The 27895-nt window shown below is 36.6% G+C and overlaps 3 protein-coding genes and 1 pseudogene across 5 annotated transcripts; all 4 read right to left on the bottom strand.

Moving 5' to 3' along the window:
* Positions 1-1022: 1022 nt before the first annotated feature.
* Positions 1023-2922, bottom strand: LOC121255573 (annotated as a pseudogene).
* Positions 2923-4594: 1672 nt separating this feature from the next.
* LOC121255570 (cellulose synthase-like protein D3) lies at positions 4595-10222 on the bottom strand. Its single transcript, XM_041155942.1, has 4 exons — positions 9899-10222; positions 8379-9294; positions 6894-7701; positions 4595-6611 (listed from the first exon to the last, which is right to left on the bottom strand). Exons 2-4 carry the CDS (start codon positions 9257-9259, stop codon positions 4854-4856), a joined length of 3447 nt encoding a protein of 1148 aa, XP_041011876.1. The 5' UTR covers positions 9260-9294; positions 9899-10222; the 3' UTR covers positions 4595-4853.
* A 3839-nt stretch (positions 10223-14061) lies between these two features.
* Positions 14062-19945, bottom strand: LOC121255571 (probable arabinosyltransferase ARAD1). The gene is made up of 9 exons (XM_041155943.1): positions 19395-19945; positions 19121-19294; positions 18493-18650; positions 18084-18231; positions 16951-17066; positions 16727-16865; positions 15561-15671; positions 15183-15251; positions 14062-14332 (listed from the first exon to the last, which is right to left on the bottom strand). Exons 1-9 carry the CDS (start codon positions 19851-19853, stop codon positions 14204-14206), a joined length of 1503 nt encoding a protein of 500 aa, XP_041011877.1. The 5' UTR covers positions 19854-19945; the 3' UTR covers positions 14062-14203.
* A 999-nt stretch (positions 19946-20944) lies between these two features.
* Positions 20945-26634, bottom strand: LOC121255574 (TOM1-like protein 1). Of its 3 annotated transcripts, none has more exons than XM_041155944.1 (4): positions 26488-26634; positions 25043-25609; positions 24623-24868; positions 20945-21645 (listed from the first exon to the last, which is right to left on the bottom strand). In XM_041155944.1, exons 2-4 carry the CDS (start codon positions 25559-25561, stop codon positions 21187-21189), a joined length of 1224 nt encoding a protein of 407 aa, XP_041011878.1. In that variant the 5' UTR covers positions 25562-25609; positions 26488-26634; the 3' UTR covers positions 20945-21186. The 3 variants fall into 3 exon arrangements, with proteins under 3 accessions (XP_041011878.1, XP_041011881.1, XP_041011879.1); XM_041155947.1 differs by having other exon boundaries at positions 20945-21606; XM_041155945.1 differs by lacking the exon at positions 26488-26634 and having other exon boundaries at positions 25043-25620.
* Between the last annotated feature and the right edge of the window lie 1261 nt (positions 26635-27895).

Raw genomic sequence — 27895 nt, 5'->3', positions numbered from 1 at the left:
ATTTTTAGACTTATGATGAATAATTTAGAGGATTTGATTCCTAATCTCATAACGCCAAATTTAGGACAAACTACCTATAAGCACAGACGTGAAACAAGTGCCGAGTTTTAAACCATAGACAGGGAAGAAACCAATGTTTGACTAGATGTATCTCCTAGCAGTCGAACATATGCTCACAAGGTTGAGAATCGAGGCCCTCAAGTAATATTAACTAGCTACAAATTCTATTGAATGATAAACTATTGACACCAACTTCATAATAGCTTCTTCAACAAGCACAATGTCCTCAAATTCATTGCCCTAACAAATTTGGCAATTGGAGAGATTGAGACAGACTATACCATGATTAACCTCATCAAACCAAAATCTCTCTTACATAGCATAACCATCCAATGAAAGAATAAACTAATTCCAGATTTATACTTAAAAAGAACTAGTCCAAGTGGTAATTACAACCTCTTAGAATTATTACCCTTCTTTGGTGAGATTGGAGTGGAGTCAATCGTCAATGATGAGGCAGAGCTCTTGGTCAGTACCAGAAGGGGGATATCGTGATTGCAATGAAGCCTGACCATACAAAAACAATGGTTGGTGTTCTCCCTCTCGCAAACGGGTATAGATAAGCCAAGACCCAGAAACTGAAGAAGACGCCACCTATTAATTTGCTCCACTGTGGTATAGTTCTGTACATTGTTCGGCCAAAACCGACGGCAATTGCGATTAAACTGACCATTATGATTACGAGTGGTGGTATCAACAGGGATGTCCATTTGACAACATAGAGATCAGCGAATTCATCATCCACATAATCACCAGTGCAGCAGTAATGGTTTTGGTCATGGCGCTTAATTTCAATGTTGCATGAGTAACCACGAAATGAATTCTTCACCCATTTGGAAGCAGAATATGATATGAGGACATTTTTGCTTTGCATACAAGAACAAAATCAAAGTTCCAGTATAGAAGTAAGGTGATACAAAACGTAATTCTCTTCATAAATCAAATTGTCAACAAAAAAGTGGTTACTAATTTCGATCAGCAGAATTCTCATTGTCTAACAAAAAGAAATAAGACAAAAGTACAATCTATTAGATACTTGAAAAAAAACATCCGCAAGAGGACGAATTACCATCTCTAACTTCTTTCAGTCTTCCAAATCACATTACCCAGCTGCTTTCCTGCTTTTCCTAGCCTTCACCTTCATTTCTCCACTCCTCAACTTCATCTTCCCACTCTTCTCCTTCTTTCCACCAGACCCCCCATCTTCAACAGACAAACCAACATTCCCTTTCTTTATATCACCTTCCTTCTTCCCCTTCGCAGCCAACAACTCATCTCTTGTCTCTGCTAGAATAACTTTGTTCTTCAGCTTAGCCAGCTTCTTCAAGTGTTTCGACTCACCAGAAACCCCCACTTCAGTCTTATCACCCTTTTTTCTCTTCTTATTCCCCGATTCACCAATATCCATTTCACCATTCTCACCATCACCAACTTCTCCACCCTCAATCTCATCACTCCTCACTTCATCTTCATGAATCACCTCACCTACATTCCTGTCCATATACTTTACTTCATGAATCCTCCCCCTCTTCTTCCCCACGCGCTCGCCTTTCTTACTCTTATCTTTGGCAGCCTCTTCAACCTTTCCCTCCTCCTCTTTCAATCCCTCAATCCTCAACCTCACATCTGGCACCACCTGATAAACCGGTAAAGCCAATGAGTCCAACAGCTTCAAATGCAACGACCTCACACCGCCCCACTTCCGTGGCACAATCTCCGCAATTCCCTCAATCGCAGCCACCACATTCTCCACAATCTCCTCCTTCTCCATACTCAACCTCGCCACCTTCACGACACTACAAGTACCCGTTCTCAAGAATAACAAGGCCGAAGAGCACGCCTTCTCAATCTGCTCCTTCCAATTCTTGTGCTTCAAGTCCACGGGCACCGGAATCTTCTTCTTCTTATAAAAGTGCTTCCCCAACAACCCCGGCAAGAGGGGCACAACCCTCTTGTCCGCAAAGAACATGTCATACGAATCACACAATTTCCTCTTGGCCTCAAATGGGCGATAGTCCGATTTCAGCTTGGACAACTTGAGGACTTTGGAGACAGGTACTTGGTCGGAATCAATCTTCGATTTGGCGGAGGCTTTGGTGAGATTGGAGTGGGGTCGATCGTCGATGATGAGACAGAGCTCTTGGGAGAGGTGGGGGATTGTATGGCATGTGGGAGTAGGATCTTATGGGGGTTAGTGCGAGATTGGGAGGGTATTTTCTTGAGGGTGAGTATGAGGTAGACGAATTCGTCTTGCTGTAAAAGTTGGGGTTTCTGGGTCCCAGACTTGGAGTTTCTCCATTTCAGGAGTGCGGTGACAGCCGTGTGGATGGCGGTGGAGCTGACCCTAGAGGGTGTAGGAAGAGGAGGGTTTGGACTGGTAACGGCCATGGAAGCAGAGGCTTTAGGTTTTATTGGGGGTTTTGTTTTCGATAGGTGGAGTATGCGGGTGAGATTAGGCCAACGCTCTATGGACTTCTGTCTGTAATCTATATGGGTTTTCACCTCCGCTATATGAACATTGCCATATTCGATGGTGAACCCTTTTTAAGATGAAATTCACAAAATATAAAACTTAAGTGCAATAATCCTCCAAAATCAAAGAAATTTAACTCAACACTACTAAATATTCTCTAAAATCTCAACAAAAGAGAAGGCGGAGACGTGTATCGGGAAAACGTAAATCGCGGTCGAAGAGGAAGAGAGAGAGACGGCGAGAAGGAGAGAAACGGTCTGAGTGAAACAGAGAGAATGAGATGAACGTAGAGGGTGAGAGAAACGGGAGGCGCGGCGTGAGGATGGTTTGTGCACAGGACAGGAGGGAATATGAGAGAGGGACGTCGGGGAAGTGGAAAAAAGGAGAGGAAACTAACCTAAGTGTCCAAACGCTGCGTTGCACTCCTTTTCTTTTCCCAAACGGGCTGGGTTTTTCCTCCACGGGCTTGGACCTCAAAAATCTGGACAATGACAAAAAGGGTAGATTTTCGCGTGATTGTGGAAACTGCTTTACTGGATTATTGGTACGCGTCTCTGGGCCAGCCATCAGTAATTGTACTACTTTTAAAACTTTCATGCAAAGTTGACTATGAAATTCCCGATAATTCAAGATAAATATTTTAACCACAAATAAATTATATAAAAATATAATTATATATTATGTAAGTGCGCATATTTCTTTTAAAAAAAAAGTAAAGTTTATCGTTAAAAAATTAATTTTTTCATGTGAATCTCATATTTACTTAAAAGAAAATCATAGATTATTCAAGTGTTGCGCAATCCTTTTGAAAAAATTGGATTACTATAAAAAAATTAATTTTTTTATATAGATCTCATATTTACTTACTTTTTTCAAAATGAGTGTCCGACGCTTACGCACTCTATGACTGCAAATATTATTTTTGTAATTAAAAACCAATATTTTCTCTCTCCAACTGTGTTTTTATGTAATCAATCTTTTGTACTTTTTTATTCTTTGTGTAATTTGTAACTGAGAAATGATAATTGTACTTTAAAAAAATATATAAAAAACTTAATTATTCACGTATCAATTATTGATATGCTGAAAATTATAAAATTAAAAATTAAAAATTTGAATTAAAAAAAATCTAATAAATTGAGTCTTGTTCGTAAAATTTTAAATAAAATTGTAAGTACATGTAGCACCACACTTTGTAATTCTATGTGATGTAATTTGATGATGTTGATTCATGCATTTTTTCTTAATGTATTTTGGTGCTATGGTTTTTTTTTTTTTTTGTATAAGTTGCCGTTTTAGGAAACTGATTTGATGCAATTTAATATGCATTAAAAAGTATATGGTAAACAAATAATAGAATAGTAATAATCTTTTATAATAGACAAAAATATAATTAATCCATCGTGAGTGAGGTTAATTTTTAATAAATTAGCCAAAATGCAAATAAAAAAAAAAAATGCCTAAACGCATATAAAATTTGGTGACGCTCCCTTTTTGACTTGAGTCAAGAGAGGCCGCCATCTTGATGAGCGTGACAAAGGTGAAGTTGGCTCTATGCATCTCTTCAGTGACACCGGAAAGGTCCAGGATTTGATTTACCTGGAGGAGTTTCCTGATTGATGCCTAATGAAATCACATTTGTAACCAACCCCCTTAACTCCCCATACTCCATCAATCAGCCCTTGCTTCAAACATTTCAAACTTGTACATTTCAATGTGCCTCATGAAATGTGGAAATCGGATAACTCTGGATGGAATTTTCATCTTTGAATTGAACTTTAAGAGGCTCCCCAAGGTTAAGCTCAGTGACAATGATACAGTTTTAACTGGTAAAAGTTATACACTGCAATCAAAGCCGGGGTGTTCCTATGCCACACCCATAACTCAGACAATTGTTCTGTCCAATCTAGAACAACCGGATCAGTTGACAATGTCATTCGGAACGTATTTTTTCTTCTCGAAGCTGCTAAGAAAACAAGATCCAAGTAGAAAAATCTAGCAGTAGCTGGCCTGGCTTAATATTACAGAAAAATATACCTGTATGCAATCCTATCCTCCATGTAAAAATTAAACATTAAAATTAATAATTCACGTAAGAGAGATCATACAACAATCACAAAATGCCGGTAAAACCACAGTTTCCCATTCTCTTGGTCCCATCCATTTTTACTCAAGATTGCTAAAAGTTTGAGACTTTATATGGAGGACAAGAAACAGAACATGCCTAGTCCATTCACCAGCATGGTTAACTTTCTGAAGAGATAATTGAATGAAGGAATATTACTGAATATGTTCATCTTGACAGGATAAAAAAAACCAATCAGGGGAATTGGAATGAACCTCCAATTTGGTCAGTACCAGAAGGGGGACTGATTGCCACCCAAAGGAGGGATATCGTGATTGCAATGAGTCCTGACCATACAAAAACAATGGTGGGTGTTCTCCCTCTCCGTCCCATCAGCCCTTTGGCAAAAGGGTATAGATGAGCCAAGACCCAGAAACTGAAGAAAACACCGCCTATTAATTTGCTCCACTGTGGTATAGTGCTGTATATTGTTCGGCTAAACCCGACGGCAATTGCGATTAAGTTGACCATTATGATTGTGAGTGGTGGTATCATCAGGGATGTCCATTTGACAATATAGAGATCAGCAAACTCATCATCCACATCATCACCTCCTGATTTTGATGTCAGAGTGAAAGAAATTTCTATCCCAGCAAGGACTTTCAGAAGTCCCTGAAGCACAGCAGCCAGGTGAGCGCTAGTCCCTCCAATCAACCAAAACTGCTCATTTCTCCACCATTCTTCCAGCTCAACGCCAGACCATCTGATCTCAAGAATAGCAAGCATGCATAGAGTCAAAGTGATGATAAGGAGGTAGGCGAGGAAAGTGACATTGAGGGTCTGGACAATGAACTGGCCAGAGAAGAGTGAGAGTGCAGGGAGGAAGCAGTAGACAATCAGGAAGATTGAAGTAAAAGGGTAGATGCCAACATTAAGGTACGCTATCCTCTGCAGAAGCTTCATTCTCGGGCTGGCCAGGAGGGCATTATTACGGGAGAAGAAAATCTCAACTGATCCAGTAGCCCACCGAAGGACTTGATGGAGCCTATCAGTGAGATTAATTGGAGCAGTTCCCCGGAAGGCATCACGTTTGGTCACACAATAAACTGATTTCCAACCCCTATTGTGCATTCTATACCCAGTGACCACATCTTCAGTCACGGACCCATAAATCCACCCAACACGCTGTCCCCACTCAGTTTTGTCTTCATACCAGCAGGAGATCACACTGATTGCCTCTGCAACAGTTGATGCATCAAGAAGCTCACGGGGAATGGTAAGAGCACCAGGTGGGCGTCCATTCTTTACAGCTGGGTGATCTGCAAGAGGACGACCTTGGAACTCTGCCACCGGGATTGAATCAATAAGAAAAGTAGAGTTCCCAAACCTTTTAGGGAGCAAAGAGAGGTTCATCTCTTCCTCATCAGAATCACCCATTCTTAGGGCTCGATTCTCTCCTGGGGAGCTTGCAACTGAGTAATGCTTTTTACGACTACCAAAGCAGCAACTGCAGCAACCAGTGTGGTGCTCTTTAGATCTTGGTGGGTCAAAGCCATAAAGGGCAACCCTTCGAAAGAGGCAACCAGTTCCGACGTAGACAGGGCCCATAATCCCATCAAGAGCTCGCATGTTGATGTCAAAGAAAACAGTGTTGTGATTGGCATATCGATCGGACGGATCAATACCCTCAAACCTTTGAGGAAACTGAACATAGCAAATGCGATCACCTCCCCGATCCATCATGAAGCACATGCCTTCCCTCATTGCTTGGGAGTTGTAGATATAGTGGTCACAATCAAGGTTGAGAATGAAGGGGCCATTGGACATAATAGCTGAGGCTCGAACCAGAGCATTCATGGCCCCAGCCTTCTTGTTGTGATCATAGCCCGGACGCTTCTCACGAGACACATAAACAAGCAAGGGGAGACGAATATCAACATCAGTGAGGTCAATGAGCTTACTTTCATCAGCACCTCCATGTAGTGGTTCATCACTGGGAGGTTTCAACATCACCTGCATTATAAATCAGCCCCATTTAGTCCACTTCTTCGCTTCTTCTTTTTTCTCAACCTCCTTCCAACATCTTACTTCTATTCTTTTGTTACTTCTCTTTTTTTAAAAAAAGTGATTCTTTTGTTACTTCTCTTAGTAGCTAACAATTAGAGAAGTATTTAAAAAAGAACATTAATAAGCCACATATACCAAGACGTGGACTCTAGGTTAATGAAGTCATAATTTACTCAATCTATCTAGCATTCTGACAGTTGATATAACCTACTGGGTGGATAGAAATACCTGTATTATACCAGCATGGTCACCTTTAGAGTGCTCAGGAGAAGCACTCAACCAAGTCCCTGGCCAGTGTGTACCATCAGCCATCCATGTTGCTTTTGGGATCTTCACACTCTCCACTGGTTCATCATCTCTGTTCTGTCGCTGAAGCTTCATTGCCTTGATTTCCTCTCGAGCATGATACGCATCTGATCGGCGGCGTATTGAGTCAGGCAGGCCATTGATGCGGACCTTGAACTCATCATACTCACGCTTTACTCGTCTACGATCCTTGACAAAATCTGACTTCACCTTGTTCTTGTAAGGATCCCTCTTCAAATTGAAGTATGTTTCTGGGTTCCTGGGCTCAATATCATGTTTACGACAGAATGGAACCCATATATTAGCAAAGCTTGCAGCTTCAGCCATGGCTTCGAAGGTTAGAAGTGCACCACCATCATCAGAAACATAGCAAGCAAGCTTTTCAACTGGGTAATCAGCTGCAAGAATCGACAAGATAGTGTTCGAAGTGACAAGAGGCGGCTCTTTATCCGGATCTGCAGTAGAGACAAAGATATCTATGCCTGGGAGATCAGATTTTCCAGTGGGGTTGTTTAGGGTAGGTGTTTCAAATTTTTCTTTCAAGACATTAAGATCTGTAGCACGATTGACTGGGCAGAGTTTAGGAAGTTGGTCAAGGAGCCAAGAAAAAGCAAACCAAATCTCACAGACAATGGACATTCCCCATAGCCAGATTGCATCATTATTTGGGTGGTTGATCCTCCATGCCAAAAACAGTGCAAGAACAACCATTCGAACAAAAATTAGAAGCCTGTTTACACAGATTCAAAGCAAAGCAAAAGATGTTCATCAGCTTGCAGATAAAGGAAATGACAAATGGAACCGGTCAGATTAAATCTGCAAAGAAAAAGTGATAAAAAACACATTGACAAGAGACAAAACAAATATAGGCGAATCAACAGCCCATAAATTGACGTAACTGGAAGAAGGTGAAAAATTAAGATCAATGATGAGCATTCCACATTCAAACAATTTTAAAGCATATATAATCTCCTTGACCATATCACATTTTTATCATGCCTGTCGAATTGGAAACTGATAAATATTGAAAACTGCATAATTGAACCAAATGACAGGTATTAATGTGATTTCCATGAGAATGATCACAAATAACATGCCACAACAGATATTAATGGGACCATCACGGAAGGAAAGACAATAGTCATACATATGATTTCCATGCCCACACGTATAACTACATAACACTTTAACTTCATATTATGCTTCATATTGGGTTGGGGGCAACGTGTGTGCACACTGCACGCATACACAGGCATGTATGCATGTAATCCTTATATCTATCATTATGGGCAATTCACTCTTTATAGCACAATTGGATGTAATGAAAACAGAGCAGGAAAGCTATTGAAATTTAGAGAAACAATATAACTCATTATATTTGAGGAGGATAATAACAGGAGATTGTACCGATAAGGGCTGAGAATAGCAGCAGGTATCTTCAATTTCCGGGTAAGTGGCCTCCACGGTCTGTTCATTAACTCTGTTGGCTCAACAGTTTCATCATCTTTCCCATTTCCAAAACCCCCATCCTTTGGCCATATGGCGTTCCCATATCCATATGTTCCCCTTGTTTCAAACAGCCACCGATTGTGATCAAAGTCCCCAACCCCAGTTTGGCTCCTCATCAATGCCGACTTGGTTGACTTCATCAATGACAACCTCCTCTCCATTTTTGACATCCCATTTGGTGGAGGAAGAGGAAGCGGCCGCCCATTATTATCCACAGCTCCTTCATCCAAGTCTGTGTTCTTATAAGGCTCCTTACATCCTGGGCAAATCCCGCCCCCTGTCTTCACTGCATCTATATAGCAATCACGACATATTTTGAAATCGCATTCACAAGGGAGAATGTCCACCCCACGCTCATCACTCATCACATTAGCATCACATCCAGGAATTGCACACGAAGACCCTTTTGCACCAGCCATCTGGGGATGGCTGGTTTCAGACTCAATCACCTTGTCCATGAGATGAGCTCGAGTAACGCTATTGAAACCACCTGTAAAGAGCGAATTTGACACATATTGTTCTTCAACCTTCTGCGATATGGATGGATCCATAGGTTGGTTGTCAGGAGTTGGCGGTATGTGTACTGTATAATTCATGAATTCCCCACTCCCAAGCTCACTATCTAGATCATCCCTTGAGTAGCTGATGTAGCGACCTGAGGAAGTCCTCCGACCAAATGTCACAGTCGGAGGCAGTGGAGGTTTGTTAAGTGCTTCAGGAGGCGCATCGGAGGTTGACGATAGATTTGACCGGCTCACCTTGAAGGACCTGGACGCCATTTTTGAAACACCGAGAGCAACTATCCTCCAAGGTCCTGTATTTCCACAATCCCAACAAGTTAACCCGTATCAGTATGCTTTCAAATCATCTCAACAAAATAAAGACCGGATCTTGAAGATAACACAGCTTAAACCGAAGTTTAAAAGCTAGAGTTTAGTGGTCTATATAGTATTATGAATATTACGCTGGATTTTAAGGGAAAATCTTCTTTTGTTCTACGTGTTACAAGCAACCAAAAAGCACATAAAAATGGCAGAAACCTTTGACTGAGTTCATACCAAGTCAAAATCTTTGTACAAATCGGAGAAATGCTCTAGAACAAAGCAAAGCAAAGCAAAGACAAACAAAGAAAAATGAAGTTTAACTATCCGTTTGGTTCCCGAGAAAACGAAAGAGAAGTCGAACAAGACACTCGTGACTTCTGGTCTTCCCTAATCTCTAAATCTTAGATCCAAAAGAACTCTCTTAAAATTCCTCTTCTTTCGCACATTTTAAAGCAACCAAACGGAGCAGGGCGAAGACTTCCCTGGTAGGACGTGTGTCTTTTCCCTTAAGCTAGCCAGTAAAGAAGATCAGCCCATTTCTTAAAAAAGAAAAACAAAAAACAAAAAAGAGGAATGAAAGAAACAATTTAGTACCTCGGTCGGTATGATGAAAATGGCGGCAGAATCAAGTCAGATCTCAGCCTCTCCTTGTTTGTTTAGTTCTCTGAGAACCTTAACAAAAGCCTTTGTAGGAAAACGAAGCTGCAATGTTTGAAGCAATCAGCGCAGAAGCTACAGCTAGAAGACGAATAGTTCAAAGAGCATGCTGCGACTCTGCCCCAAATGTCCATTACCCCCATCCAAAGACAAGACAACGATATATAGACAGAGAGAGTTTGGGGGCTTGGTCGTGGGCACCAAAACTACGATCAAGCACTAATAGACCATGATGGAAGGCCCACGTCTGTGACAGCCATTTTTTTAAATATTTTTTTTCTTTATTTCCTTTCCTTTAGGTTGTCTGAGGAAAGGTTTTCAAAGTTGCAAAGTTCAGATTCAAACAACATATGCCATATTACATGCGTTGTGTTGGTCTGCTCGCGTGGATCGCCGGCTGCTCATTGGACCGCGGCTTCATGCGTGTAAGCGTGTTTTTCTTCTTTTTTTTTTTTTCTCTATTTTTAACACGATTGAGATAACATGTAGATGTGTTTGATTGTTAAATTAAATTCAACTCCTCTCAAATTGATATGGGGTTTACTATTTTTTTAATTTTTATAAAAAAAATTAAACTCACATCAACCTACTTAATACATTTCAACTTAAAAGTTAAATTTATTTTAATAAAATTTATAAAATATTACTATTCACAACGCAACTCAACATCCAAACGTAATTTTATTCTATTACTATTTATGTAATATGTTTATAAAATATAGAATAATTTTAAATATAATTTTTAGATATGTAAATTTCACGTATTTTCTTTTAAATAAAAAATGTTTTAAAATTATAAATTATTTCTGAAATTGATATCATTATGATTTTTTTTAATCTTGTTGGCTTAGGTAGAGCTGGAGCTGGGTTGGACTAATTAGTGAAATGGATAAAGGGGATGCGTTAGGCCGAGAGAATAAATCGGTTTTTTTTAATCACTGCAAAGTGTGAAATATAATTATGAAAAAGGGTGCTTTCATAGCATTTTCTTCATTTTGAGAAATGGAGTATTCCTTTGGAATTTTTTCGTGTTAAAACAGGTAAAAGTGAAACCTAATTGCCTAATGGTAATGTTGCACAAACACAGCGCAATTATTTTAAAAAAGAGTATAATTTACTATTAAATAATTATTTTTTTCAAATAGATCTCATATTTACTTATTTTTTTTCAAAGAGATTGTGCGGTGTTTATTCATTTCTCAACTGCAAATATAATTTCTCATTATAAAAATGGTTGGATGTTTATCATTTTACTTTATTTAAACGAAATAACAATACCATTTTAATAATAATTTACTAGGAATCTAAATAATAGGAAACTGAGTGCGCTCTCTCAAAATCAATATAAATCGGAGTTTTACTCGACTCTAATACAACTAAAAATAAAAGTATTATCAAGCCAACAAACATAGATAATGGACATAAATCTCATTTGGTTGTATCCTCATCATTGTGTTCATGAAGGCTTAAATTCATAGCATCTCATTTTTAATTTAAATTTACTCTTAGGACTGTATAAGAGGAGAAGTTCATACACCATTCACACACAAGAGTCCAAACTTTTGTGCGAGTCAAAAACAATTATCAGAATATTTCATAATCTACCATTTTTTTCTAATTAAACTATTTTAGTGTTTATCACTTCTACCAACATAACATTTATGATCATCTTCCCATTAATCATATTCAAACATATTTTAAATTTGACAAACACTACTAAAAAAGACTTAATTTATTTAATAGAATGGTTCAGATTAAAGGAATTAACATTATAAGTTGATGAATAAGTTATATATAGTCTTAGAATATGCAAATTTTGCGTACTATCTTTTTAGAAAATAAATAGATTTTTTAATATTAAATCTCACTTTTATTTAAACAGAATATGAGAGATTTACACACATCAAAATTATATCTAACATTATTCTTATAAGCTGTCGTAAAGGTTATAAGGGTTCCATGTGAAGAGGAGGACTTCTCCTAATTTTTAATTTAAGAAAATATACTTAGTCATATAGGGTAAATTAAAACAAGTTATTAAACATTACAAGTAATAAGACATCCAACTAATGCAAACTAATGTTGGAGTTACGTAAAGGTTTTCATATGGTTGAGCTGTTCCGAGTCACAACAGAAAGCGTGTGGTTTGGTGTAAACACGCTTCTTCTTAATTTGCTGTCTCAAGTTTCAACTGGGAAAGTAGGAAGTTTCATTGTTCCCATTCCAACTAATCTTTCTTCATTTCCAAACTACTGAGTTGCCCTTCGTGTTTCTTCAGAATTACAGAATTGCTACTCTGACCCAGGTGGCGTCTTTCCATTGGTTGGCTGGGTCAAAAGCACAAACTGCTGTAAAGGTTATATTTCTCAGATACCTATCATTCTCATATTATATATAATTTTTCTTATTAAATATGTGATATGCGATGTATAAACGATGAATAAAAGAATTTAATTAATTTAAATAAAATAAAATAAATAATATGTAGGATGAGTGATATCAAAATTTTTTTAAGATGAATTTAGAAATGAGTTAAGATGAGTTAAATAAAATATTATTAAAATAATATTTTTAATATTATTATTATTTTAAATTATTTTAAAAATAAATTATTTATTATATTTTATATAAAAATTTAAAAAAATTATAATGATGAGTAAAATTAAATTCTAATATGAAAACAGAAAAAGGCCTAAATATACGCTCGCTCACGTGGAACGTATATTTTGATTGCGAGAATGAATGCCATTTGGCCTTTGCAACTTATTACAAGATTGGCCATCCAATTCTTTTAATTCTTAAATGCAGGAGGGAATAACGGAGTAATTCTCGCATGTCTCCTTCTATTCTTCTCCTGCGTGGCTTTTCGACTCCGTGACTCGTGACTACGGATCCTTCCCACTAAGGAGCGTGAAAAACACGGTCCAATCAGAGTGGATTTAATGGTTGCTGACGTGGTAATTACAAATGCTTTTTCAATTTCCAATTTTAAAAGAAATAACAATGTCAATGTCATTTCATCTTATGTCAATATCAATATAAACACTTTTCAATTTTAAATTTTTTATTTTTTATTTTTACAAGTAATCAAGAATTTTATTGGTCAAAAAAGAAAAGAAATTTTATTCAAAAAAAAAAAAAAAAAAAGGAGGAGGAGGTATAGCCCAAATATGCAAACCACATATAAATACCAAGCTAGAGTTTAGAACAAAAATTAGAAAATTGCAGACATTTAGCTTATTAAAATCAATAACCCTTACCCATAAAAATAAGGTTTTAAAATAGAAAACTTTCAGCTAATGTATAATCCTCTCAAAATCTTCGAAACTTGTATCATTTTTCTTTCCAAATGCACCAACCAAGTTTTTTGTACTTGATAATCTTTCACCTTATGGTCCAATGACGAAGCAAATAGATAACACATAATTGAGCTTTACAACCATATATATATAAATTCACTCAGTACTGTTTTCAACTTGTAAACCAATGTTGGTTCAGTCGATAAAACTTTTTTACGGCTCAAGGAGAGATACTTAAGATTGTATAAGAACTACATCAATAAAGAGGGATTTATCAAAACAATTATGCAGCCATGGACCCAATAAATAGATCTCCAACAAAATAAAAAAAAAATAAAAAAATCTAAGTTGAATCATATTGCTCTCAAAATTTATACTTGTCCCTCCAAACAAAGAAGATTACACAACTAAATTAATCCTCCATAAAAATTCTACTCATCATCCCTATGCCACACACTACATGATTTTTTATTTCTTTTCCCCTTAACAATTATGTGGTGTATGGATGATGAGTAAAATAACTTCTTTTCTTTTCTTTTTTTATTTTTTTTTTACGTCGATGAACTTCTCCAAGGCAAGGCCCTTTGGACCCACCCCTGCAGAGTAAACCCTGCTTCCGTGCATGAATAAAATCAATTAAAAAAAAAGTGTAGTATGTAGTATGGTATGTGGAATGATGAGTATCAAAGCTCAATCCTCCAACATTGGAACCTAAGATTGGCTGCCACTAATTGTGTACATGAGAGAGAGAGAGAGAGAGAGAGAGAGAGAGAGATTTGGGGGGAGGGGAGCTTAAGCTTGTACATGGAAACAAAATTGAATTTCACAAAATCTTATCCATAATAACTACAGGAAAACAATTACCGTGCATATTATATTTGTGACCTACCACCATTATGGCCGGTGCAGGAAAGGATATTTTTCATCACAGAGTGGCAAGTCATTAAAATAAGCGACTTGGGCTAGTAATGTTTGCTCGTTGACAATCACAAGTGCACAGGCTTCTAGATTGTTCCACCACACGCTGAGATCTCCGGGTGTGGAGCTTGATATTTACCAACTTACCAGCCATCTGTTTATTAGAAAATTGTTAGATAATTTCAAGCTTGAAGTTTGTGACAAGCATTATGATTATTGTTAGATAACTTCTACTATCATCTTATACAAAAACAGAATTCAAAAGATGGAAAATGAAAGAAACATGTCAAACCAAACATAATGATTTGTTCGAAAAATGGGAGACTCATAAACAACATGAAGAAATGTCAATTTGCTCAATCGCACAGCAATATTAGAACATCAAGTGTTGTGGATTCTATGATATCCTGAAAGACTGACATGATATCCTGAAAGACTGGTTTTGCAAGGGGTCAGTGTCTGGGGCATTGGTATGTGCTGCCGAGCGCAATGAGGTTTGAGACCTGCGAGCTGTCACTGCATGCAAAAATGCTGAAATGGTAGGACAGATCACACGTATGACCTTGCCATCCCTCCCAAGAAAGATCACACTTAAGTGAGACTGATATTGGGACCCTTAAGTACAGAGATTGGATTGGCGTGGATAATCCTCAAAATAAACTAACCACAACTTCTCACAGAATCCTAAAATAGATATGTACATACCTAGTAATAGTATCGCATTGATACAGTTTTATTTAAGAAAAGAAAATGGCTACGCTCCACATCATTATTTTGAATTAAAATTATGACCACATGGACTTCTCTAAGTTGTAAACAAATTAAGATTCATCCTCTGAAATATCTGCTATCTAAAAAACCAGTTAAATGACATTCTGTAGTCACACAAGGGCAAATTAATAATCAGCATAATGTTTCTCGAGCGTTACTTCCTCAAACGTACACCTGTAAGCAAATATTCAACCAAAGGCAAACTTCTTATTTGAGGAAGAGAAATTACAAACCATTTTCCAAACCAAGTCTTCTGCACCCAAAGGTTGAGCGGGACTGGAATACAGAAAATGTCTTGCATACTGCAAAAATGAAGATTCATGAGTAACCTCAAAGAAATGGCTCAATTACCACCCTTATTTAAAAGAATAATGTTCAAGAGTCAATTGTTTTCAAGCTAGAGGTAAACTGTCAATCAAATTATATATGTAGTATGTCTATTTAATCCATTGCATAAAATAAAAACAGAAGAGAGCTCCAGCTCAAAGAAGCAAAGCACAATTTCACACTCAGTAAAGCCTTTGATCTAGGAAAGAAAAGAAAAGAAATATATATATTTATAAATCCACGACACAGTGGAACCAGAATGCTTGAAAAAAAAAGTCACAAACCTTGACTACATTTTGTTGCATTTCTCTGATATGAGCAGGGCTAACAGTTTTTAGAAATGTTAAAAGCCATCCTGGTTGTACAGCATCACTGGATGAAACAAATAAAGCTATCTGCATAGGAGGATAAAGACATCAAAGGCCTCAAGAAATTGCTCTGTCATATTTAAACGACGGCAACCCATAAAATTTTCAGCTCTCACCTGCCATGTAAAATGGACAAGGCACACCTTTTTTTTTTTTTTTTATATATAGGTAAAATAAGATTTTATTTGATCAAGTAAACAGGCAAAGCCCAAGCACACAAGAAGTATACATGGAGAACACCTAATTACAAGTATGATCTAGAAACGGATACGTGGAGAAAACCTAATCCCATTGAGGACAATGACAGAAACCCACAAGAATAAAGTACGGAAGAAGAAGTGTCTAAGATCATCCAGTGAGCATTCTCAATCTTCAAAATGCTGACCATTCCTTTATGGCCAAATATGCCAGATGAGACATAAAGGAATCATATTCCACACTGCAGCAATTTGGTGATTACCCTGAAGACCTCTCCAACTAGCAAGGAGATCCACCACCCTCCTAGTCATTGCCCAAGCAAGTCCAGTCCTACTAAAAATCCTATCCCATAAGACCCTGGCCACCTCACAGTGAAGTAATAAATGACCCACTGTTTCAACACTTCTTTTACACATATAGCACCAATCCATAACAACAAGCCCTCGCTTCCTCAGATTGTCCATGGTCAGGTTTTTCCCAAGAAAAGCAGTCCAAACAAAGAAGGCACACCTGCCAGCTATACTTACTTGTCTAGGGGCCTAATTCATCTACTATCCAATTATTAAGACACAAGTAACAAGAATGTTAACGTTGTACATTTTTTCCCCCCATAATGTGGGTTATAAAACATCCCTATTGTGTCCAACTGTAACTTTTAAACTCAAAACCATGAAGAAATAAATCAGGCCAGGAATTTATGCTAATGCAGAGATTTTTAAAGTTAGTTTTCAAGTGAGTGGATCAATGATGCCTCTTTCAAAGTGCTTAACATGAATAAGAACAAGTGAATTCCCTCATTTAATCAATAATGTTTTTCCTTATGGCTTCAAGAGAAGAATCAAGGGAAGGAAATAACAGAACAATCTTTAGGAATGCATGCACACCTTTCTGTAATCAAGTATTCCTTCAAACGGAAGCTCCAATTCATCACTAACTATAACAGGAATACATCCACTAACAATAGCGTCAAACAATCTAGCAGATGATGGAGTGTCACCAGCTGGGTTTAAGCAAAAGATGGACCTGATTACAGACAAAACAACTCGACTACTTAATAGAGCAATAACAAAGAACACCACAAAACACAGTAAGCATCTATTCATATTACCTGCGCATGCCATTCTGGGCTGCTTCTTTGCCTCCCTCTCCAGCTGTTCCCTCCTCTATAATTACATCCCTGGCACCACTTAATTCAGCTACAAGTTTAGCACGTATTTTTCCTCCCTGAAAGTATACCAAAATAAGCAGCATAGCCTTGAAACATATAAAATCCACACAAGCAAATAAAAGTTGGAAATGCCTATGAAAAAAGCAAATAAAAGTTGGAAACACATGAATAATTTGACACAGAAATAGAAAGTTCTGTTCTCAAGGATCATAATTTAGAGACATCAAAAGCCAGGAGTTAAAAGGAAGAGACAAAAAAACCATCTAAAATTCTGGCCAATGAATGTCGTGTTCAGAGACATTATCTGCCTTTTATTAAAATAAATAAAAACATATCTCCAGATAACTATCTTCTCCTTTGTCTTTTCTTCCCGGGGCGTCTCTTTTATGTCCCTACTCTTCCCTTAAATTTGTCCATTGGACACCCCAAAATCATCAGATGAATCAGCTACAAAACACCATGGATTAAATTTAACCTTGTTTGGGCTGTTTGAAATATGTTATACATATTTCTATGAGTAACAAGATTTCATTACAATGCACAAAAGGTGCAATCCAAACACATAAGAAGTATACAAGAGATGCACCTATCTAGAAAGAGAAAAGATACAAGAAAATAATGTAAATTAAGCCCATTAAAGTCTATAGAAGCTGCCCAAAGTAGAGTATTAAGAAAAGTCTTGAGCTCCTCCATTGTCCATTCACGGTCCTCCTTTTTTCTCTCTCTCTCTCCAAATACACCAAACGAGACAAGTAGGAGCCATTTTCTACACTCTCAATATTAGATACTCCCTATTTACGGCTTCGCCTATTTCATTGTATTAATAAAATTTTCTTTTTACTTATAAAAAATATTAGTAATGCTCCACTGTGTATTTCTTGAAAGATTCAACAAAAGAAAATTTATTATGAATTGCAGCAGCAATCAAATCTCACAAATTCAGGACATTCAACTCATGCCACACAAATAAGAAAACCAGGTGCCCAGTCAAACGCCCACAAAAATTAGCTTTAACTCCGGGAGTTTTAACACAAACCAATGAAATATAGTCATTGAATAACAAATATTCTTACAGCATTTCTTTTAAGACGCCCCCGGAAAAAGAGTAGTGTGGTTCTCTTTGAATAACTTTCCTCTAAGCATTTGGCATCACATAAATCAAGATTGGGAACATAAGGAAGAATTAGGTCTTTCTCCAGAAAAACCTGTCCCGGCTTGTACCTGAAAGTCAGATGAAAAGTCACTTGATTACAGTTTAATGAGTAATGAACTTCTAAAATAAAATAAGTAATGCTACTCATCATCCCAATTTCCATCATCCTTTTATCATCCTATGATGTGGCATTAGGTGATTGGAAATTATTTATTACATTTTACCTGTGAACCTATCATATAATACCACATCATGAGATGATGGGACTTGGGATGATGAAAAGATTTTTTCAAATAAAATATAGGTTCCTTTGCAACTTAGAGAATCACCAGTTCCCTGTGGAGTCCATATCTGGTAGCAGCCAAATTGCATTCTTCATGAATTTGCGAACAGATTTAAAAGACCAGGGATGATGAACTGGAAGTATGTGATCTCTTCCTCCAGATCGCTTCCACGCAGGCTGATCTGTCACCCAATTAAGAGCGTCCTATTCCACAGGTAAAAGTATTGTCAGAGTTTTAGGAACAACATAATGGGGTTCATAACTTGTCGATTTCACTGGCAAATCATACTTGTCTGCCTCAGAAAAAGATATATAACCTTCCCTTTTTGGGTTGTCTCGTTGTATATGAAATTTACAAAAGTTAATGTTAAAATGTTCAATTTTTCTGCATTACCATCACCGTTAATCAAAAAGAAAATATATATATATATATATATTTTTCATTGAAGCCCTGCCATACAAGTTTCCAAGAAGATCAACAATTTTTTTTAATTTTCAACTTTTTCATCAATAATGTACCTTTTCCTCTACTTTGGGATGGAAAATAGGAATTGGTCTGATATAAGTTTATATACACTCACAGAGACATGTAAATAAACAGTAAAGTAACATCGATATACAAAGGGATGTACAGCAATAATACATGAAAGTAAAGCTTGGAAGATCACTCACACCCTGTAAAGCGCTTTGCACTGTTGTTTCTCCAGTAAGAAGAAGCTTATGGTGGTGAAGAATGGTATGTAGAAGAGGTCTGCCTCCTCCTGCCTATCAACTCTCACCACACTCTTCAACAGCCTCTCCGATTCCGGAGCAATCAAATCGGCCCACAGCCAGAAATCAATTGAATGCTGCATTCATTTAAAAAAATAAATCAAAAAATAAAATTCCATCGCTCCCCATTTTTCTCTATCTTTATAAATAAATTATAATTATAAAAAAAGAAAAAACCTGTTCGATTAAACGGTGGACGGGGCTGCCATTGGAGGTGAGATTGGAGGTGTCTCTATAAGTGTTCCGAAACAGCCAAAGCAGATCGTAGGTGAACTTGCTTGGCATCTCGTACACATAAACCCTAATAGGCATTCCAACGGGGAAGTAAGGGTCTCCGAGCACCCTCTCGCTCTCTATCCTAGACATGGAGTCGTCGAGATCTCTAACGACGTCGTCTGTACCACGGACTAAGAGGGCTGCTGGAGGGGATTTGGGGGCCCGGTGGACTAGGAAGTGCTCCAGCGAAGCGACGAAGGAGGTCTCGGGTTTCCGGGTCGGGAAAGTGTCGGAGGGGAGGGTTCTCGGGGATAGGGAGAAGAGGAAGAAGAGAATGGAGAGAGCAAGGAGAGAGAGAGTAACAAGGAGGATTGGGGAGGAGGACCTGGACCTGGTTCTTGGACTCGGTTTACCGGCCATATTCGTATTCGCCGGAGAATTTGATTGGGAATTCAGTTCTCACATGTTCACACAGTCTACTTTTCTCACCTCGTCATGACTCTTATATAAATATATGGTTGGGTTTTCGCCGGAGCAAGCTCATTAGTGATTATCATCTCTTGTTAATTACCGAATGTCTTTTTCAATGCTAAAAAAATATCGAGAAAATTATATTTTACTCCTCAAATTTCTATCTATTTTTTTTAATACAATAACTAAATTATCGAAGTTATTATTTTATCCCCAATTATGGTCAAGTTAAGATGTTGAGTTGAGTTAAAATTAGTTAAATTTTTTATAAATAGTAATGAATTGAGATGGTAGAGTAAATTTTATAAAACTTATCTAAAATAAATTTAGATGTATTTATGAGTCTTGCATGTAAAGTGATATTAGGTTGAAAAAGATTGTAAATTCTACGTATAAAGATGTATTTTGAGATAAATTTAATAATTTAAAAATTAAATATTTAAATATTAAATATTTAAATATTAAACTCAGTTTAAAATTAGACGGAATTCCAATCGGACCTTTTTAACAAAAAGAACATTAAATGGTAGATAAAATGCTACCACATAAGTAATAGACGGAGGAGATTAAAAAAAATAAAAAATAGACGGAGGAGATAAAAGAGTTGTTTCAATATTTTTTTTAATAGACAAACAATTGAGTAATTTTCAATGCCATCAATTACCGGGATGTATCCAATAAAATTTTATTTAAAAAATAAATTAATAAGAATGATAGAAAAGTCTACTTATTTTTTTTTTTTTTAATTTTATCAATCTTATCCATTTAATTTTTAACAAGATATATCTAATAAAATTTTATGAGGGGTAAGTCAAACTCTTATTTCATTTCCCCACAATCATATCACAGGATTTCACAACCAACTATAATTATTAACTACCCTTTCTGAATATGAACATAACAACGGGATTTTAGGCACCATACCCTTACTAAACAAATCATCTGGGGAGCTCAAAAAAGAAATAAATCCAAATAATTTGGGGCTAATTTCAGGGACCAACGAGAATAATAGCCATTTTGGGGGGGCAAACCACCCCTCATATGAGAACCGGACAACTTGATTTGTTCAAGAATGTCTCCTATATGATAGATAACTCCATCATCAAGCATGTGATCAGATATAAACATGAATTACTTACACGATGAGCAAAAAACAATTGAAGTTTCAAGAGGAAGTCCACAACCAATGCTTGTTAAACATCAAATTTATATGTTCTTCAGCAACTAAAAAGCCAAGTATCAACACGTCCTAAAAACCATGGAAACTACCGAGTGAAGTGGTTCAAAGAGTGATGAGATCATCCTTCGGTGGTTGCTTCTTGGAATCGTGCCCGGAAACAGAGGTACCCCCACCTTTCTTACCAAATATCATTTCATCAAGATCATCTATCATTTCATCGTTACTTCCCCCCGGGCCTGAACCTCGAGAACCAGCTGGTTTTCTAATCAGTGCCTCTTCTTTTGCATAACGGGGTGACTCGTCGGGTTCAACGGCGACGGGTATCATAGCAGGTTCTGGCTCAACACGAACATCTGAAGGCTTATTAAGCTCCTCATACTTGGAGAGAACTTTCTGGATCTCGTCATTTACATTCAAGGCTTCAAAAAGCAGTGCCTCGTTATCTCCTGACGTCTCAATAATTCTCTGGACACTTGATTGTGAGCGACGACACTGTTGTACCAGGGTGGCTGTCAAGTCATCCTGGAAATAAACATTGCATTCATGTTGAAGTGTTCTCACCAGCAATCCATACCAAGTATAGAACAATTGTATTAGTTGTTCAAGTCAGGAAAATATGTAACATAACTAAAATTGACAAAATAGTTCCTCATAAAGCAGAAACTCTTTGGACGAAGGCATAAATCAACCATGTCTCGATCTTATCATCATTTTACGTGTCCAATTACATGCAATTGACATAACACAACATCGACATTGCAAAATCGTTGTTGTTGTGCTAGGCTTTCTTCTCATTTTTTCAGACTCAAATGATTTAGTACAGATCTACTAGAATCTGTAATACCAGAGACTTGATTTTAAAGGAATGGATTTCATCATATGTGTATAGAAAGTGATGCATTTTTTTTTTTTTTTTTTGATAAGTAGAAGAAAGTGATGCATTTTCCATCACTCGGTAACATTTTAAAACCTGGGTAAACTTGGAACAGGCATAGGAATTGTCCAACAAAGCCATGGCAACTACAGGATTCAGTTTCAATTACAGAGCAGATAAACTCCAACAAAAGGTTATGGCACAAATATAAATAAAGAGAAGTTAATGCTAATTAATAACCAATCACTCCTCAATATTAAAGACTGTACAGCCTTTTATTTTTCTCTCTTTTTAGGTCCAATAATGAGGCTAGACAAGGGAGGTAGTGCTCCTGCACACTTAAATCCGCCACCCCTGGTGGCCAGGATTCCAGATCCCTAATACGCAGCACAAAACTTTAACAAGAGCTCCGCTATATACAAACGATTTGGCAGATGAATCGGCGCACCCAGCTGACGTGGGAATTTGTTTTATTAAAAAAAAAACCCGCACACAGAAGAAAAAAATACGAAGGTGAAGGAAAACAGAAGCCGACTAATATCATTCCTCCCCACACCAGATTTCTCTCTCGTTCCTACCCCAGCGTTCGGCTACTCTCTCTCCATTAGCACAGCAGTAACAAATCATTCCAGAAAGTCATCCAAAACATAAAACTGAAAAACCAAAAAATAATTCCAGAAAGTCATCTATGAAAACATCCTCAAATAATTCTAGAAAGTCATCCATGAAAACAACTTCACGTCTATGAGGAATACTGCAAACTGAGACCTTGCTAGCACATTTTCTGCATTTTTTAAGTTCGGTCAAGAATAGACCCCAAAGATGATGCGCCTCCCTCCTCCGAATTAAACTAACATTTCACCACACAAAAAAAAAAAAAAAAGATTTATACTGCAGAAGATAGATCTGTCTACAGGGACTTGTTACAAGGTTTGGCAATGGGGGATTGGGCTTTGGATACGTCAGATCTAGCTAGGGTTCAAGACTGGAGAATAAAAGAGAAGGGCTTTGTATGAGGAAGGGAGGAGAAGAGAAGGGGAGAGAATAGAAGATGATGCTATGGGATGTGGTTCAGTCAATTGGAGAAGAAGAGAAAAGGGGGGGGGGGGGGGGGGAGAGAGAGAGAGAGAGAGAGAGAGAGAGAGAGAGAGAGAAGGGTGGAACTCAGAGATCAGTCCACAGCAAAATGCAAAACGCTTCATTTTTGTTTTGCCAGATCACGTTTCGTGCGCAAAGGTCCACCAAAACGCTTGCATTCAGACTTTTCCCTTTAACAACTAGCCTGGCTGGTACCTACAAATTCTGTTCAACCTTGCTAAATACACATTCCAAGCCCATAAAAGTGTTATAATTGGAGCTCTTAAACCAAAGACAAAACCAGAAATAACATATTTGAAATTGGGAGCACATTGCATCCATGGAACTCAAACACTATGTGTGCTTTAAAATTTACTTCACTTGGTGTAAATATGTGTTCAGCTAGGTTCAACGAGTCCACTATCCATTTTTTCCCTTTAAAATCAACTTTGGATAATGTCTGGATACTTAGGAAGGTCCGAGAGCCTACTTCAATGGGTACAAACAGGACCCTAATGAATGTCATGTCCAAGATATTGGAAAGTGGTCCAATAGAAGCGGAATACAATCATGACTTCAATTCATTTCTAGACTCATTTTCCTCTTAGTTATGTATGCAACCTGTTATGAGTTGTAAGGAAGGCCAGTGTGTGCTTTTGACACATTAATCATTGCATCATTCACCAAAGGAGCTATGGATACAATGTTTATCTAAAGTCCCCACAGCATTTATGTCTTATTGGCTAGATATTATATAGCCACAACATACAAATGTTCAACAATAAACCACCAAATAAAACTCAGTTCAGAATTTTAAGAGTCGCACAGCAATGTTTTCATATTATGCAAGAGATGCCAAAAATCATGAACATTCACTTGCCGATCCTGATGTAATTTGTATTATTATCTGGAGCCTGTTAACATAAAATTAAACATTTTCCAGAGCTACTCCAGTACAAATCATCAACACTCATTCAACATCAATGTTCACACAAAACAGCTGTTATGCAAACCAATAATCACATCAATTATGAGTTTTCTAATCAAAAGCAATAGGAGCCTTTTGCAAATGAGTATACGTAACAAGAAGAGAAGTATTTAATCATTCAACTTATTCAAGTGTAAACAAAACAAAAAAATATGAGAAAGTACTAGAAGGATCTAGTTATGATTTGACAGTGGCAGAGAATTATGTTTATATACATCATTAGTGTGTTTTGGAATATAAGCTCTATATTCATATTAGAAAGAAAGAAAAAGAATATAAGCTCTCTAATATGTTTGCCCATAACTTTACTTATATAAAAAAAAAGCTATCTAAGATGATAGCAAAATTATATATTAATTATTTGATAATATATGTTTACATCATATATTATCAAATAAAATAATATATAATCCCTTCTCAGAATAAAATTTTTGAACAAGGTAGTTAAACAATCTAGATGACCTGCTTAGTTCATATCTCAAAATTCTCTTTCGGTAAAAGTCAAACCCAAGAAGAAGCCTAACATATTTCACTCGAAAAGATTTCCAAATTAGTGCATCTAGAAAATGACAGCCAGTGCAACAAGATAAAAAAATTACCTTCAAAACATCTTGTTGTGGTGAAGAGGATAAAACTGTATTAAGAAGCTCCATACAGTTCCTTGCAACATCAAATGCTTCCTTTGTTTGTTCAGCTGTAAAGCTCTGCACGGGAAGATCGAGCTGAACCTGCTGGGGAAGATCACTATTGTATTCTGAATCAGATACTGAACGAGGAGGAGTAAAGATAGGTGCCAAACTCTCATTGTCACGACCAGGGAAACGGATCCCCCTTGATTTTAAACTCTGAAACAGAAAAACACCAGCAGAAAAGGTTCAAAGAAAAGAATCTAGCATAAAGAGAAGTAAAAATTTTATTTTCCATGGTCAAAATAATTTTTCATGTTTAAAGACAGTGGGAAAGATTAGTTAATGGAAGATTGCCAGTAGCAAAATTTTTGCAACAGAACTTTATGATACCTTATATGTTTCTTCATAAACAGGCAAATAGCGGAGCTCACTGGTCGATTCCCCCCATGCCTCAATTAGGACCAAAGCCTTGTTACGATTATTAACCACAGTCTGAGGATCATCAATCAGCTTCACCATCTCATCAAGAACTCTCTCGGCTGCCACCTCGGAGAAAGCCTTCTCACAATTCTTAACACATGTTTCAAGCAACACCAGAGCGAAGTACTGGACCCTAGGACTCTTCAACATGATCCGCTTCTTTATTCCACGGATCAATTCAACGCTGTTGATTTTTTCATGATTGATCATGTCACAGATATCAAGATTCATAGCCCAATCAGGCTCGTCAAGGTCCTCTGAGGTTGCATCTTCAACAAGCTTATCTGTCTGGTTTGGGGTTTGGAAAAGCTCCTTTACCTTGAAGCTCATTGAGCTCATGCCTGCACTCATCTTTCGGCCCACCTCCACACCTCCAATCTTGAGGCGTTCACCAAAAGCACTTACTTTCTCCATCAAATTGTCACTCATATTTGCAACCCTTTAAAACCTAAAACCCAAGTCCTCCAAAAAGCTTTCCTGAAAATCCACTAACCTTCAAAAGATTAGAAGAAAGAGAACTCCAATACCATATTTGGTTGCTGAAGAAAGAGAATGTAAAGTAAAGCTATTAGATTAGTGGAGTTTTTTAATCCAACAATAATTTTTCATTTTTCCTTAACGGTAAAACGACAGAATAATATACATAAAAATAATCCCCTTTTCTATTTTCCAGGCAAGGAAACAAGTTCCAGAAAATAAATGTTGGCAGATTCAAGAACCATATATAACTAACATTTTCTTTGCTCTGTCAATTTTTTAAGCAACGCAGAACAACAAACATGAACTTAAAATTAATAATAATCTAATTTTCATATAATAAATATCTTCTAAAACTGAACGCAAACTGCAAAAGAAAATACCCTGAAAATCCTACAGATCTCGAAAAGATAAAGTTGGAACCCGAATTTTCGCGACAAATTGGGGGATTTAAAGGCAGTAAGAAGCAACTAACAAAGTTGAACATCTAAATGCTAAAGTTAACCACAAGTAAGTTTTAAAGATATCAAAAGCCAAAACTAGTTTTAAAGCCAGGAAAACCAAATTTTTTGTATCTATTATTTTTTTTTCTTTTTCCCTAGTCCATCACCGACTAAAGATATGCGGGAGAGAAAAGAAAGCATTAAACTCCCAGTCTAATTTGAATAATCCAAACAACATCATAAAAACATTACAATGAAATTGTCATTTCCTTTTTCCTTACGTTTTCCCTCAGCTTTCTCACACACCAAACGGAGTCAACTTACTCGATGAGACAATTCACCCAAAACCAAACAAAATAGAAATCCGAGATAGTCTGTGTTTTTTTGGTTTTTGGGTTTTAAATTAAAGAATGAATATGAAATTAAAGAGCGTACCTTTGGGACTGAGAGATGGTTTTTTTGGTTGAGATGGAAGACGCGCAACGACTCTCACGGTAAAGTTAAATCTTTCTTTCTTGGAGTTTCAGCCTCTCTCTCTCTCTCTCTCTCTCTCTCAGTTTCTCTCTGTTATACGTTCCCTACGAGCTACCGATATTTAATTCCGTTATTATTAATTATTATTTATCAAAATATAAACTTCAAAAAAAAATATAAAGAAAAAACTTGTTTTTCCCTCTCTGATTAACAATGACTTTGAAAGTGGATCTTAATTTATTATAATTTATAAATTACATATTTTGATTATTAAAAAAAAAATCCAACGTGTCCTCCACGTTAACATAGTTTGAAAAGAATGAGTTTTAAGTTCTAGATTAGAAGGGAAAAATATATCAATTTTAAGATTAGAAATACTATAGTAATATAGGAATTTCAAAAAAAGAAATTAATAAATTTATGTAGATTGATATAGTACTTCAGATTATAAAATTATTTTCATTCTAAAATAGATCTAACATATTATAGAAAATCATCTCAATTTATAATTTTATTTTTATGAAACTTACTTTTCTAAGATTTATAAAATATCTATTTTCATACACAAAGTTTGAATTTTTTTTTTCTTAAAAAACAACATAGAATGAGTTTATTTTAAAAAAAAATATTTCAAAGTTTTATGGAAAGAAGATTCTATTATGCAAACCATTCAGATTATTTAAATGATAATTTTTTTTAAAAATAAATTTTAAATGTTATAAATCAAATTTTACAATTTAAATAATGTAAATGGGGATAGTGTTAGTGTGTCGCTCAGCTTCAACCGCTGGGCGTGCCCACTAGTAGAAATTTCCTTTTTATTTTTTTATATTTTTTTAATATATTTAAATATTTTTAAAAAATAAAAAAAATATACTAATACACTAATATTCATTTCAAATAAAAAAATAAATACATAAACAGTTAAAATAAAAAAATAAAATGAGACCTCATAATTATAAATAATATACTCTAATCAACGAATTGACAATAATATAACTTTTAATGGAATAAGCTTGTACTGTTTTACACGGTAGACTTTTTTACCTCTAATTAAAATGCCCAAATGTCAAAGTCGAAGTTGTTGGGCGATTGACTTCTTTCGGTTGTCGCCATTCGATTTGGATTATTGTTCTGCTTACACGCATTGAATTTTTCTCTTTCTTTTGTCATTAATTTTTTTTTTTTAAATACATTAATATCTAGGGGTGTACAGGAACTAACCGATCGCGAACTGATCAGACCGCCTGCCAGAGCATAGAACCGACAAAGAACCGGTCAGGGGGCGAGAGGAATTGAGAGAAAACCGATATTGACAGTTTGGCACCGATTTGAATCCCTGAAAAACTACTGAATCGGTCGATCCAGT

This window comes from Juglans microcarpa x Juglans regia, chromosome 3D (genome assembly GCF_004785595.1).
Source record: "Juglans microcarpa x Juglans regia isolate MS1-56 chromosome 3D, Jm3101_v1.0, whole genome shotgun sequence".
Taxonomy (NCBI): Eukaryota; Viridiplantae; Streptophyta; class Magnoliopsida; order Fagales; family Juglandaceae; genus Juglans; species Juglans microcarpa x Juglans regia.
This window is presented reverse-complemented; position numbering and strand designations above follow the sequence as displayed.